This window comes from Leptonotus elevatus, chromosome 8, assembly GCF_054856555.1.
Source record: "Leptonotus elevatus isolate MCC_2025b chromosome 8, RoL_Lele_1.0, whole genome shotgun sequence".
Lineage (NCBI taxonomy): Eukaryota > Metazoa > Chordata > Actinopteri > Syngnathiformes > Syngnathidae > Leptonotus > Leptonotus elevatus.
The window spans coordinates 770283-784080 of record NC_141246.1 but is presented as its reverse complement, the minus strand read 5'-3'; the positions used below and the strand labels follow the sequence as shown (position 1 = coordinate 784080).

General features: G+C 46.4%; 2 protein-coding genes across 7 annotated transcripts; one reads left to right on the top strand and one right to left on the bottom strand.

Annotated features, from left to right (window-relative positions):
• Positions 1–200: 200 nt before the first annotated feature.
• Positions 201–7746, top strand: ltv1 (LTV1 ribosome biogenesis factor). 5 transcript variants are annotated; one of them, XM_086082969.1, is made up of 11 exons: positions 201–363; positions 915–1046; positions 1156–1359; positions 1485–1572; positions 1772–1901; positions 2880–3102; positions 3291–3418; positions 3490–3626; positions 3932–3984; positions 5406–5606; positions 6997–7258. In XM_086082969.1, the coding sequence occupies exons 1-11, from the start codon at positions 361–363 to the stop codon at positions 7108–7110; spliced, it is 1413 nt and encodes a 470-aa protein (XP_085939095.1). In that variant the 5' UTR covers positions 201–360; the 3' UTR covers positions 7111–7258. The 5 variants fall into 5 exon arrangements, with proteins under 5 accessions (XP_085939095.1, XP_085939094.1, XP_085939093.1 ...); XM_086082968.1 differs by having other exon boundaries at positions 2877–3102; XM_086082967.1 differs by lacking the exon at positions 3932–3984 and having other exon boundaries at positions 6997–7746.
• Positions 7402–12507, bottom strand: LOC147169116 (uncharacterized). Of its 2 annotated transcripts, none has more exons than XM_086082972.1 (4): positions 11787–12507; positions 10743–11054; positions 9295–9452; positions 7402–9019 (listed from the first exon to the last, which is right to left on the bottom strand). In XM_086082972.1, the coding sequence occupies exons 1-4, from the start codon at positions 11794–11796 to the stop codon at positions 8426–8428; spliced, it is 1074 nt and encodes a 357-aa protein (XP_085939098.1). In that variant the 5' UTR covers positions 11797–12507; the 3' UTR covers positions 7402–8425. The 2 variants fall into 2 exon arrangements, with proteins under 2 accessions (XP_085939098.1, XP_085939097.1); XM_086082971.1 differs by having other exon boundaries at positions 11668–12432.
• Positions 12508–13798: the final 1291 nt, after the last annotated feature.

The following is a 13798-nucleotide window of genomic DNA, read 5'->3' as shown; positions in this document are numbered from 1 at the left end:
TGGGATAACTCAACAATTGAGCATACTTACCGGATTCATTTTCTTTGTCCCTCCAAACATTTGTTACGTGTTATTCTTTCAAATATTATGCGTCGTAAGAGGATATTATTAAATATTAATGTCGAACGCGAGGTTTAGTTTGTGAACAACAACCCCTTTTCTGTACGAATAATGGTTACGTCTGATGATGACGACAACGACAAGATGGAGGCGCTTCGAATCAACGTGACCGACAAACATCTCTGCCTAATTGTTTTCTTTTAACTGCTAATGACATTAAATTTATAAGAGCAAACTATATCAGCGTCCAGTTCGACAGTCTCCTTATAATTTCACCCCGAGAAAAACGAGAGAGAAAAAATGGTAAGCTACCATGTTTTGAACGCGTCTGTGCTAGCCAGCTAACAAGCTAGCCAGCTAACAAGCTAACCTTGCTGCTCGCAGGTAAACATGCTGCTGCGAATAACGTTGTCTTTTTTATATATCCTTACACAACTTCGAAATCATATTATTTGCAAAAGTGTTTTATTCCTGATGTCGAGCAGCACATTATGCTCTTCTTGTTTTAGGACATTTAAATTGGCTCAAAGCAGTGCAGCTGACATGAAAAGTAACAACACATCGATTGAACCCAAAATATTTGAATGAATAATCGGTGTCATAGTCTGAGATTTGTAATAGGAAGATATACAGTCATCCGCCACTCATAAAAAGAGGTCCAGTAATAATATTCCTAACGTTGGATTATTATTTTGATATTATCTGGCGTTGAACAAATTGGTATTGTTCTATTGGTTTGTCTCTACTAAGCAGTCTCAATTCGCACGTCCCCTTTTCGAGCAAGGATAAACCAGCACGATGAGATGTTTGACAAGCGGGACGCTGACGCTCTTTCCACATGTGTTTGGTGGCAGCCTCACCGGAAGAAGAAGTCCTTCATTGAGAAGAAGAAGGCGGTGACCTTCCACCTTGTGCACCGGAGCCAGCGGGACCCCCTCGCGGCGGATGAGAAAGCGCCGCAGCACGTCCTGCTGCCTGCCACCAAGGTGACATTTTCTCCGCTCTGCAAGTCAACCTTTGATACCGTGAACATCCGAATATGACGATTTGCGGACGGGGGAGTCGTAACAAGGCGGCCATGTTGTGTCACGGCAGGCAGATGCGCAAAAGCGGCAGGAGGAGCAGAGGAAATTCGGCGTCTTCTTTGACGACAACTACAATTACCTGCAGCATCTGAAGGAAGCTTCCGGGCAGACGGAGCTGCTCGCCGCCGCCAGGCCCTCGCCCCGCCGTCTCCTTGATGATGATGATGATGATGATGGTGATGGCGAGGATGACGAGAAGGAGCAGGTCGTACCCGTAAGTTCATCTCCCGTCAACGCCTCCATGATGTCATGTTATCGTGAGATCCACGTGTCGGACAGCTCGGAACTCTTTTCTATGGCGGCAATGGGGAAGTCATGTGACTTTGTTGTCTCGCAAAGACGGTGAGCATCAATCTGCCGTCGTCGGTGTTCGCCTCCGACTTTGAAGAGGACGTGGGTCTCCTCAACAAAGCTGCTCCCGTCTCAGGTGAGCTCGCGCCGCGCCAGCATCCGTTAAAAAAACAAGGAAATCAGTGCACGTCTTGTGAGAACTCATTTATTTGTATTTTTTTTTCAATAAATACGACACGTTCATTTATTCAGAAGCGCACAGCAACGGATTCAAAGTCTTGGATTTTCACATCACTTAGCATGAACATGAAGTCCGATTGTGCGTTTGGCGCCAGGGCCGCGTCTGGACATGGACCCCGACATCGTGGCCGGCCTGGACGAGGACTTTGACTTTGACGACCCTGACAACGCGCTGGAGGACGACTTCATCGCCAAAGCCAACAGCGCCGAGTGCGCCCGGCCCCGGTGAGGCTTGACCCGTTGGCCGCCGCCGTTTTGGACCTCTTTTGGAAACAATCTGACATGCGGCGCTGGGCCACAAATCGTTTTTAGCGACTCATTCGAGCGGTTCTGCCAGTATTCTTTCTTTTGTTTTGTTGGTTTTTAGCCGCTTCCCTTTTTGGAAGCACGTCCCAACTCACGTGAGCTGCTCGCACCTCGTGCTGTCACCAGCCAATATTTTTTAAATCGATTATTCTGCCGATTATTCAATATATGAATCGACTAATCGGATTCATTTAAATTTTTTAATTAAGTGTATTCCAAAATAATTTTTTCCCTGATTACTGTTTATTAACCAGTAATTGGTCATTGTTCGTATCCGATGGGGAAAAAAAGAGGATTGATGTTGTACTATGTTACCGATTCAATCAATGTTTTCTAAAATAAAAACAGATGTTTGAAAACGTCTTATTTTGAACACAGAAGATAATACGTCTTCTTTCATGAATGACTGAATCAATTAGTGAACAATTACTGTTGATATGCTAAAAATCTGAGGATTTGGACAATTTTACCCCCAAAACGATGACTCCATGATTAAAATAGTTGTCGATTAATTCGATAATTGATTCCTTGCCGATCCATTTTGACAGCTCTACTTGCACCACAAAAAGTCTAGAAAAAAGGATGTCAAGCTTTCACAGGCCACCTTCAATGGCAGGAAGGGTCACATCTGACACCCATGTCACTCACCGGCAGAGATGGGAAATCCAGGTCCAGAAAGTAAAAACCCTGCCACAGTTTGGCTTTAGCTCAACCGGCAGGCAAACGAGGTCATTGTGAGAAGCAGCTGTGGACTAAAGCGCCCCCAAAGATTGCAATGTAGAGTGATGAGAAAGTTGAGGATGAATCAATTGAAATGTCGATAAACATCAGAAATTGCGTTTTTGCGGAGATTTCCGTCTTGTTGCCAACGTCTGACCGCTCGCTGTTTGACAGAAGCCGCGACGACGGCGGCGACGACGACGATGACGACGACGACTCATGGGAGGACACGGACGATGACGAGGACGTGAACAGCAACTTTTCCAACCAGGAGGGCGGCGCTCGCGAGTTCTTATTTGACGAGGAAGAGACCCGGACGCGCTTCACGGACTACTCCATGACGTCGTCGGTGATGCGGCGGAACGAGCAGCTCACGCTGCTGGACGACCGCTTCGAGAAGGTCCGTGCGCCGATTCTGCCGTCTCGTCGTGAAACGCGCGAGTGCCGATGTCGTAGACCAAAAGAACCAAAGCCCGCTTCGCTTATTTAGCCGGAAGATTTTGATATTTGTGTGAAACTTTACGGCAGAGTCGACAATCGGCACATTTCCGGCAAAAATAGTGAACGCCGCGTGTTTGCGCGTTTTAGTTTTACGAGCAGTTTGACGACGACGAGATCGGCGCCCTGGACAACGCCGAACTCGAAGGCTACATCGCGCCCGACAGCGCTCGTCTGGCGGAGGTCATCAAGGACTACTTTGCCCAGAAAGCCAAAGAGTGAGTGGGCCGCTTCTCTCATCTTCGTCATCGTCGTCATCGTCGTCATCCGACGCCATTTTGTGCTGCAGGTCTCTGAGGCCCGATGACCTGGGCCCAAAGGAACTTCCTGTCCTGCAAGAGGAGGAAGAGGATGATGACGAGGAGGAGATGGAAACTCTGGTCATCAAAGCTCCGGACGAGAAGTGGGACTGCGAGAGCATCATCAGTGAGCACCGTCACAAAAATCACAAGAATCACAAACGCAATCCTTTATTTGTTGTTTCTGCCAAAAATCCGCATCGGGTTCTCGTCACGTCAAACCACAGACGTGTATTTTTTGATGTTGAATAGAGATTACAAAAAAAAAGAAAAGAATCCACAAACAAATTGAAGCTCACGTTTGAAAAAGTCGCTCTTTGGCGGTCTCGCAGCTTGCGGCAGCGCCACCTGTTGCCGCGGCATGCACATGACAGCCTGCCAACGGCATTTTTTGTCGCTGAAAGTGTAACGAGTGCGAGTGTCGTCCCGCAGGTACGTACTCCAACATCTACAACAGACCCAAAGTCATCCAGAATCCTGCAAAGGTAACCGGCACCATCACAATCGTAACGGCGCTTCAACGCGTGTGCCCCCAAATGTCGTAGGAATTAAACGGCCGATTTAATGCATTCACTCGCAGCCATTTTCGCTGAAGCAATCCCCTTCACTCCTGGCAGTTTAACTTGATTTTGCGAGGCCCGCAGAATATTGTGTTCTAATTGCTATAAAAACATGGAACCTTTCATCAGAAAAAAAGAAGTATATTTTTGTTTCTGTGTGCAGCAATTAGCATTAAAATATAGCTAAGTTTCATCATTGTTCACAAATCAATTTAGAAATGGGAGTAAAAGAGATTTTTTACAACATGGCCCTGGTTCATCGCTTACTCTGCTGCCACCTGCTGGCCGTTTGTGTAATAACTACCATTTCTTCAACCGTTTTTTTTTTGCAATTGAGAGGCTGCATCAAAGCTTTCTGTATGCCGAGCATAAAAAAACGTATAAATACGTATTTGGGACACGTAAACATTTGAAAATATTTATACACTTTTTGTGAGCAAATGAGTTCATTTCAGGTGAGTAAAATCATATTTTTGCAAAATAATTGTTTTATCAGTATAAAAGTCATCTTTGCAAGAACAAATAACAATAAATAAATAATTTTTTTTAATTAAAGCAATTTCAAAGACATAAAAATGTCGGAATAAAGAGTCGTCGTCTTAGAACAGTCGGAATTTTGTTGGAATAAAAATAAAAAAAATTATTGTTGTGCGAAGAATTTTTCAAAGAAAACATGAAAATGGGATATTTGCCATTTTGAAACCAAAATAGATCGTGAATCGTGGAGATCCGTTGAGAAAATATTTTTTTTGGAGTAGGTGACCGGAGAGTCCGGGTGACTCGGGTCCCGCGGACGGCACAAATTTGCCTTCAATCGGACGGCGACGTGGTCCGAAGCGCGTCCAAAGTAAGTTGTGAGTGTTGATAATTAAGCGTTGCGCACTTGAACGCGTCTGACGTCACCCGCTCGCGCTGGCGTTCGGTCACGCGACATTTGCGCAATTTCTACGACAATAAAAACATGTGAGCAAAGATGAGTTTTGTCAGGATAAACACAAAAATCCCACTCTGCCAAGAATAACGTGTTATTCCGAGATAATCGCTTCGGGAGGGGGAGGAGTCACACATTGAAAATAAATAAATACAGATTCGTAATGGCGCCTTTCTTTAAAAAAAAAGAAAAAAAAGTGCCTTTTGTTCAGGCAATTAGTGGAATAATACACCTTTAAAAAAAGTCAGCCGCTTGTTGTATCTCATACAAAACTTTATTTCGCTTTGCACTTTGTTGTCCATAATGATTCATTGCAAATGATTTTGCGTGCGTCCAAGATGGCGCCTGCTGACCCCGGAGGTCGCCGGTCCGAGCCTCCCTGACGTAAACGCTGGGCTGTCGTCCCGCCGTCTAGGTGAAGCCGATCCGCGTGTCCGCCAAGACGGGCGTCCCTCTGGACGTCCTCGCCGCCGCGGGTCCCACCGGCAAGCAGGCGGAGCGAATGAGCAGGATCAACGACGCCGACCTGCCCCGCGCCGCCACCTCGCCGCGCAGCAGGGACGAGAACAAGGACCAGAGGAAGGCCCGCAAGAACGCCATCAAGGGCGAGCGCAAGGTCAACCGTCTGCAAACGCACGCAACACATCATCGGCCCCGACCGCCACTTTGAACCTTTGGCACCAAATTGGGCGCACCAAAAAAGTCTCAAGGGTCCAAACTTGAACAGGAAGTCGGCCATTTTGGTTTGAAGCAGCAATTGTAGGGTCAATGAGGCCAAAATGTTGCCACTGACGCGGGTTCGACCGATTGATTTGTGATATTGAAATTCACAAAATGAAACAGGAGCGTCGCCGTTACGCCGTCGTTTGACTGAGGCGGCAATTTTAAGCTCAGTTTGAAATATTCACGCATATTTGAAAAAAAACGGGGAAAAAACAAGGAACGTGAACGTGAAAAAAAAGAAGCTCAATCAAAGGAACACGCTGAGCAGCCATCGGTGTCAATGAGGGAAGCAAATGTGTGGGAATTAAGTATCGATTGTGATTTCATTTGGATTTCCATTCACAAAAGTTCCGTTCAATTCCATATTGATTATTTGTGGGCAATCAATTCTTTGCAAATATCAAGAACGTGATCAAAACTCCAGACGTCACATTTTGCGGTGGCTCGTTAAACGATTGAGTTTCATCATGAAAATAACAAACATTGACATCAGCGTGGATGAGATGAAAATATTTTCAGAATTCAATCATTGGAAAAATACAAAAAGATTCTCAACTGTCTTAAAATACAAAAAGTCGGGCCTTTCAGTAAATATTGTTAAATTAAATGAATCAAGAAAACCGTAAGATACCCACAAATGTGGCCTTTAAAATTGTATTTTCTTATTAAATTATGGGAAAGATATATTTACTCATTTGATCCCAATAACGTATAAATACGTTCTATTTTAAGTGCCCCAAAGACGTATTTATACGTACAAGAAAAAGAAGAGTTTTTTCATGCGAGAGCATAAAGAAGGCTTTGATGCAGCTTCTCAACTGCACAAAACGGTTGAAGCAAAGGTCGTTATTATAAAAACGGCCAGCAGGTGGCAGCAGAGTATAAGAACAATATTATAGCAACACGCTTTTTTCCCCACGGTTTTCAACAGGAATGTTGAATAATCATAAAACTTAGCTATATTCAAATGCTAATTACTGCAAAACAGAAACATAGAAATATACTTTTTTTTTCTGATGAAAAAAGAGAGACTCGTCGTTCTTTTGCCAGGTTTTATTGCAATAGAACGGAATATTCGATGGGCCTCGCAAAATCAGTCCAAATCCAGTAAAACAACCGGGAGCGAAGGGGGTTGCTTCAGTCAAAATGGCTGCGAGGGAATGAGTTGATAATATCGGGCTGAAAATGGATTTGATGATTCCATTTTTTTTCCCGTAGCAATATTCAGCAGTCGAGCAAGAGGTCGGGAAGTGAACTGCGGCGTTTATTTGCTGATGTTGCAGGAGCGCCGCGTGGAGAAGAAGGCCAACAAGATGGCGTTCAAGGAGGAGAAGGTGCGGCAGGAGAAGCAGATGCTCAACCTCAGGAACAACATTCAGGGCCTCAAACTCTCGTAGGCGGCGCCGGACGCAAACGCAAAGGCGGGCCGCGTTGCTGCTTTTCTTTTGACGCTTTCCTCAAGACTGGAAAATCAGGCGGCGCCGGCGGCGGCGGCCTCGTTATTCTTCAAACGCGCTTCAATCGACGCGCGTCATTTCAACAACAAGGACATTTCTACCCATGAGAACTTCTCGTCTCGACCCGTTTTTCCCGTTCGGTTGCTGCGTGATGCCGTTGAGCGCGTGCCCGCGCATTCCCGAACGGGCGAGGCGGCGTTTGTGTTTCCGACACGTGTGGGCGTGTTTGTCTTTTGGCGCCGCGACTGAAGCTGGACGGCTGCCGCATTGGCCAAGGTCCGAGGAATGCGACCGCCCCGACCGCTCTCGCGTCATCGTCTTCGTCACGATGAAGGCAACAACGTTTTTTGCCTCGTCATTGCCATGATCACAATAGTTGATCTTGTCATCTTCAGCCATTTTGTTTTTTACATGCAGTTATTTCAATTCAAGTGTTGTTTTTCTCTCATGACATCATGAATTATTTTATTGTAAAAAAAAAAAAAAAAAGTCTTGGAAAATTGGCCGGTATCAATAAAATCTTTGTAGCTCTCAAAATCCAATTTGTATCCCAAAAAATAAAACATTAGAAATGAATCGGTGTGAATTTTTATTACAAAAGTTGATTAAAACAAAACGTTCCAAGAAATCTTTAATACATTACATTACATTTTCGACATTTGTTCAACATTTGTTCATTTCATGATCAACTTTTTCAAATTGGAACGTTTTTCATTTTCCAACCCAAATGGAGACCGTGGGACTCGAACCTCGAAGCTCAAAATTCTTTCTTGTTCCCGCAAGACTTGCCGTAAATACAAATTGCTTGTACGGCAAAATATCCACTTTGTTTTCCGTTTTACAGAAAAAAACAAAACATAAATTACACTCATGAAACAAAAATAATGATATTTGTATCATTTCATCAAGAACTTATTATTAAACGGAATAATTCAAAGCCAGAGTTGTGATTCAAATCCAGGGGAAAACTTGCAGGAGAAAAGAGCCCGAATGAAGAAAATCACTCGTAATTGAGCCTTTTCTTCACTTTTGTTCAAATAACACCCAAAATTAAACCCAGTGACAGAATTTGCTGCGGAAAAGCAGATGGCCGAGAAGAAAGATTTCAAATAAAAATAGAGACCAAAAATAAAAAATAAGAGCAAAGTTAGAAGAACAGGAGTTCTTAGCCATTAGAAAAAAACGGGGACAGGAAACGTAAGGTCCAAAGTGTCGAGCTCGAAAGTTCGTTTTTTCCCGCTTCCTTCTTCTTTCGTTACCTTTCCGTGTAACCACAAGCCTTTTCTCCATCGCCCATGTCCACCTCCTTGTTCACGTGGGTGCGGTCGTAATTGCTGGACGCGCACTCCGACTCCGACTCCGACTCCCACTTCGACTCCGACTCCTCCATCTCCTTCTCAGGAAGACTTTCCAACTCGGTGGAAACGCCCGAAGTGCTGTCGTCCGCCAGGGAGATGAGCGGGACCGTCAGCTTGTGTCGGCAGTCTTTGCCGTCCGTCGGGCAGCAGGGGCCCACCCGGGCGTTCTGGACGGGCGGGGAAAGACACTTGGGGAGCGCTTCGGTGACCTTGGCCTTCCGCGCCACCGCGACGACCACGCAGACGAGCAGCGCCGCCGCCGCCAGGACGATCGGCAGGACGATCGCCAGGGCCATCGGCAGCGGACTTTGCGCGGACGGGCGCCGCAGGCAAGCGCGCGCCGACGGCCGGAAGGCCAGCGAGCGGCCCGCCGGGTCGCTCACGCGGCCCGTCACCGTGACGCACTGGGCCGAATCCGCCGGGAAGACCACGTCCGCCGCGCACGTGAACTGCCCCGGCTGGCAGGCGGCCGACACGTCCGCCGCTTTTTTCTGTTTGCACGTGAACACATTGCGACATGAAACAAAAGTCGTTGCACGCACACACAAAACAACGCTTGCTGATTGGTTTTCTTGTTCACGCGTTCAATTGCAAGACAAAAGACGGTTCAGTCCCAACTTCTCAAAAATCGGCCCCCCAAAAAAGTGTCTTTGAGGCTGGAAGAAGATTTTTGCAGAAAATTCAAACGCTTGTGACGACACTTTTAAAAAGATGCATTTGACAAAACGGCGGCGCCGGCGAGGAAAAGGCGGCAACGTGTTCTTACGGCGTCAATCTTGATGCTGAACTCCAAAGAGACGGCGGCCCCGCTGGTGGCGCGGCTCAGCTGCGGGTGGTGCTGCAGCGGGTTGAGGAAGCTGACGACGGCGCGGACGTCGTCCGCCCCGCCCGCCTTCACGTCCACTGCGGGAAAGTCCAACTTGCCTGAGCCGCAAAACAAAGACGTGATTCGACGACCGCTGGATGAAAGCTCGCTCGACTCGCATCAACTGAGTTTGTTGACAGGAAGGTGGCAAAGCACTACTTTTATGTATATGAAGCGCAATACACGCACGGTGACGCTCATTTTGTCAAAACCGTTGATCAGAATATGCGGCTGGACAGGCCGCAAACTCGGGTGGGGTTCAACGGAACAGTCCTGAAATGGTCCGGGTCCGACTCGGAGGAAAGGAGCTACTTTGTGACCGTTGGAAATGTGGAATCTGACGTAAAAGCCGTGACGTGCGGGGTCCCTCAAGGGTCAGTCCTTGGACCCCTGGCGTTCAGTCTGCATATGTTGCCTTTGGGTCAAACGCTTCGGAACGACCGTCATCGTTATGCAAATGCCGCGCAACCGTATTGATCAAGGTCCCCAAATGGCAGCAGTTGAATAAAAATATTGCGTGGCTCGCTTGAGCAAATGAAAAAGCGGATGAACCAAAATGTCCTTCAGCGAAACGGAGACAAAACGGAGGTCGTTGCTTTCGGCAGGAACGCAAAGAGGATCGAACATCTGGAGTCGCTGAAACCAAAGACCAAGTTTGAAATCTTGGGCTGCTAATAGACTCAGACGTGACTTTCAGCAAGACAGCAGCTGAAAAACGTCTCCGGGCCGAAGGACTGGACTGGACTGGACTGGACTGGATCATTATTATTTTAAACTTTAACGCGAAATGTTTTTAAAGTTTGCTGTCTAATGTTTTCACGTTGTCAATGTGTGTTCTTTTAGTCCATTTTGTAACCGACTTTGCTTTTCTTGCTCTGCTAACTGCCGTGTTTGTCGATTTCCTCGTGGGAAGCACATCGCGTTGCCTTGTGTATGAAAAAAATGATAAACTTGCCTATTAGGCTAACAAAGCGGTAACGGCTAAGACTTGTCGATTCGAGTCACGTTCAAGTCAAGTTTGAGTCACGCTCAAGTCACGTTCGTGTCAAGTACAAGTCACGTTCAAGTCACGTTCGAGTCACGCTCAAGTCACGCTCAAGTCAAGTCACGTTCGTGTCAAGTCATGGTCGTGTCAAGTACAAGTCACGTTCGAGTCACGTTCGAGTCACGTTCGAGTCACGTTCAAGTCACGTTCAAGTCACGTTCGAGTCACGTTCGAGTCACGTTCAAGTCACGTTTGAGTCTGATCAACTTGTGTTTGTGTCACGTTCAAATCAAGTCACGTTCGTGTCAAGTCGAGTCATGTTCGAGCGGACTGTTTGGTAAACAGACCAGCGGGTTCTACTCACACGTGATGTCGGCCATCTTGTAGATGTTGTACGTGAAGGTGACGGAGGCATTGGCGGACGAGCGGCCGTCGGGCGCTACGGCCGCCACGCTAACGTAGTGCACATCCATGACGCTGTCCAGCGACTCCCACACCCAAACGCTCAGGTTCTCGTAGGCGCGCCTCGTCGTCTGGTCCTGCAGGCAGCATCGCCACGACTCGCCCGTGTAGACCGAGAAGCGGACTTCGCCGTCGTTGGCGTACTGCCAATGTGCGGCGGCGCCGCCATCGCCGCACGTCACAGTCACGTTGGCGGGCGGAGCCGGAGGCGCCACTGAAAAACAAACCAGGCGTGAGCCGACGAAGCAATTGTTAAAAGGGGGGGGGGGGGAGGGGGGGGGGGGGGATCCACAGGGTAACAATTGTCTATAGTTGCCACATAAATCACTACTTTTGGCTAAATGAGTGCAATTGCGATTTTTTGACACCCGACTTGGGCCTCTTTGGTCTGCTGATATAAATGACGTGTGCGTGTGAAATGTTGCCAAAACGATGATCACGTTTATTGGGAACAAGAATTGATTTGGTTGACGATCACAATCGGTGCAAACATGAACACGCCTTCGTCGATGCACTTTGAGGCCAATAAAAGTTTGAGTGTCTTTGAGACTTTGTCCTTTTGCTGGACTGCTTTGGTCAAAGCAAGTGTAGAAAACCCAAGACACGACAATGAAGAAGAAAAATAAAAATGGGGCACAATCCTGAACAGCGTCGCAAAGCCACTCGACAAACGTCACCAAAAACAACCTTTACGAGTAATTCGTCCGTTTGGCGCTTGCCGACGTCTGTCAAAAGATCAACTTAAAGTGCGCGGAGCAAGAATCCAAAGAAAAGTCGTCAAAGCGGAAGAGAATTGAAAGAAAAGACAAAAAGTGGAGTTAACGAACCGGCAGGCGGCGATGGCTGCGCGGATTCCAACAGCATGAGGAAGGCCATGAACGCAACATTCGCCCGCATCGCCGTCACGCGAAATCATCCAAAATCCAAAATCCACGCGCGCCCTCACCCCAGAGCATTCGTGACGTCACACGGGGACGTGTGACGTGATTGACTTCCAACAACTCGCGCTGCTTTTCTTTTTTGCTTCTTCCAGTCGGACGATTTGGCGACCGCTCGCTTCCTCGCTCCTGTTTTCACTGAAGAATCCAAACAGCTTTACCTGGCCTCGGCTCAGCCGGAAGACACCTGGAATGACGTCACGCTCGCTTTCAAATTAAAACCCAGTATGAAAGGAAAGCTGTACATTTTCATTCAACGTATATAGCCTACATGTCGTCGTTAAATGTGCTCCGATTGTACACATTACAAATGATTTACAAGTCTAAACAAGTCAAATGAAAAAATTAATACGTTTTGGCTCACTATTTTTTTTAAGGCCGGGAGCACGTGACCGCGCTTCTGCCTTTAAACCCGGGAGAGCGGAAATGTCATCTTGTTTTGTTTTTGACCGATTCTTGGTCTCTTAGCCGATTAAACGAATCCGAATACGCGCGAGAGGGTCATGTGGGCCTCGCGGCGTGTCCTGGAATGTTATTGGAGCGTTTATGGTTGACGCAGATTCGCGGGAGTTAGTTCTTAAGATGTCGCTGTCGACTCCTTACACTGATTGAGATTCGTCGTCAATCGCGTCATTTATTTCATATGTTTGTAGGCAATGAGGATGTTGAACATTTCGTAACGGAATGGACGACGAATAATTACCACTCGATTCTGCGAGGTTATTCCAACTGCGCTTCAGTGTTGAAGGGAAATATATGGAGGCAAATATGGTGCAAAATTAATTTGTAAAAAAAAAGTATAAATTTGTATCTGTAAAAGTCATGATTTATACCTGTACAAATTTTTTTTTGTACCTGTAGAAAAAAAGTGCAAATTTGTATCTGTAAAAGTTGTGATTTGTACCTGTAGAAATGACAACTTGTAGTCAAAGAAGTCGCCACTAGGAGTCACAAGTGTTTTTTTCTGCTGCTGTCCAGTCACGTGACTTTTGCACCAAATCTCTCGCTCCAAATGGTGCAAAACTGATTTGTACTCGTCGAAGAAGAGGGCGGGCTCTGGAGGATTTGGGCGGGCTTAAAGCTCAACCTCATTGGTTGAGCGAACGACAGTGGGTTGAACTCAAAATGACGTTCATGCACAAGTCCAAAATTCCAAACAAACAGGAGGAGCCACACCTGTTTACGCGTCATTTTGGAAGAAGAGGACGTTTACAAATCATGACTTTTACAGGTACATTTTTTTTTTTTTTTACAGGTACAGATACAAATTTAGACTTTTTTTCTACAGGTACAATTTTTTTTACAAGTTAGTTTTGCACCATATTTACCTCCATAAGTTATACACCTGCAGATTTGTTTGTTGATTTTTAAAAACTATAGATTGAAGGTTTGTAATGTGAAAAAGATGCAACTAGTGATGGGCGAGTCTCAAGATCAGGTCTTTGTGTGTGTTTTTTTAAATCTCAATATCAGGTCTAATGCTGCATTTGAGGAAGGTGTGAAGTCAGACTTCATACCAGGAAGTGTACACGGGAACGCCCCTTTCAAGTCTGAGACCACAAATTGGAATCAGTCATCTTTGTTTACCAATGAATTCGCCTTGAGCGCTTGTGGGAGAGGCCAAGCGGGATTTGTCAGACTTCCTGGCTTCCTCGAACGCAGCATGATATCAATCTATCAGTACTTGCGACACCTTGTGGCTGTTTTATGATCAGGAAGTAAAAAGGAGAAGAATAGAAAATTGCCATTCATTCCATGCACTTTTAAGGGAAACTCCCTTTTGCCAACATCACCCGGTTATGATTAGTCGGTGACATCTCGTCCGTGTGTGGTGTATGGCTTTGGTTACCATGGCGACCAGGGGCGTCGCTAAGGCATTGTGACAAAGCCAAGGCGACTGTTGCCAGCTTGGCCTCTTTTTTCCCTCCAAAGCAAAAACAAATGTTACCACTTGGCGGCGTTGCCGAGCGGCAACCGAGACGCCGTCGAGAGTTAACAAGTTGTCCTCGAGTCACCATTT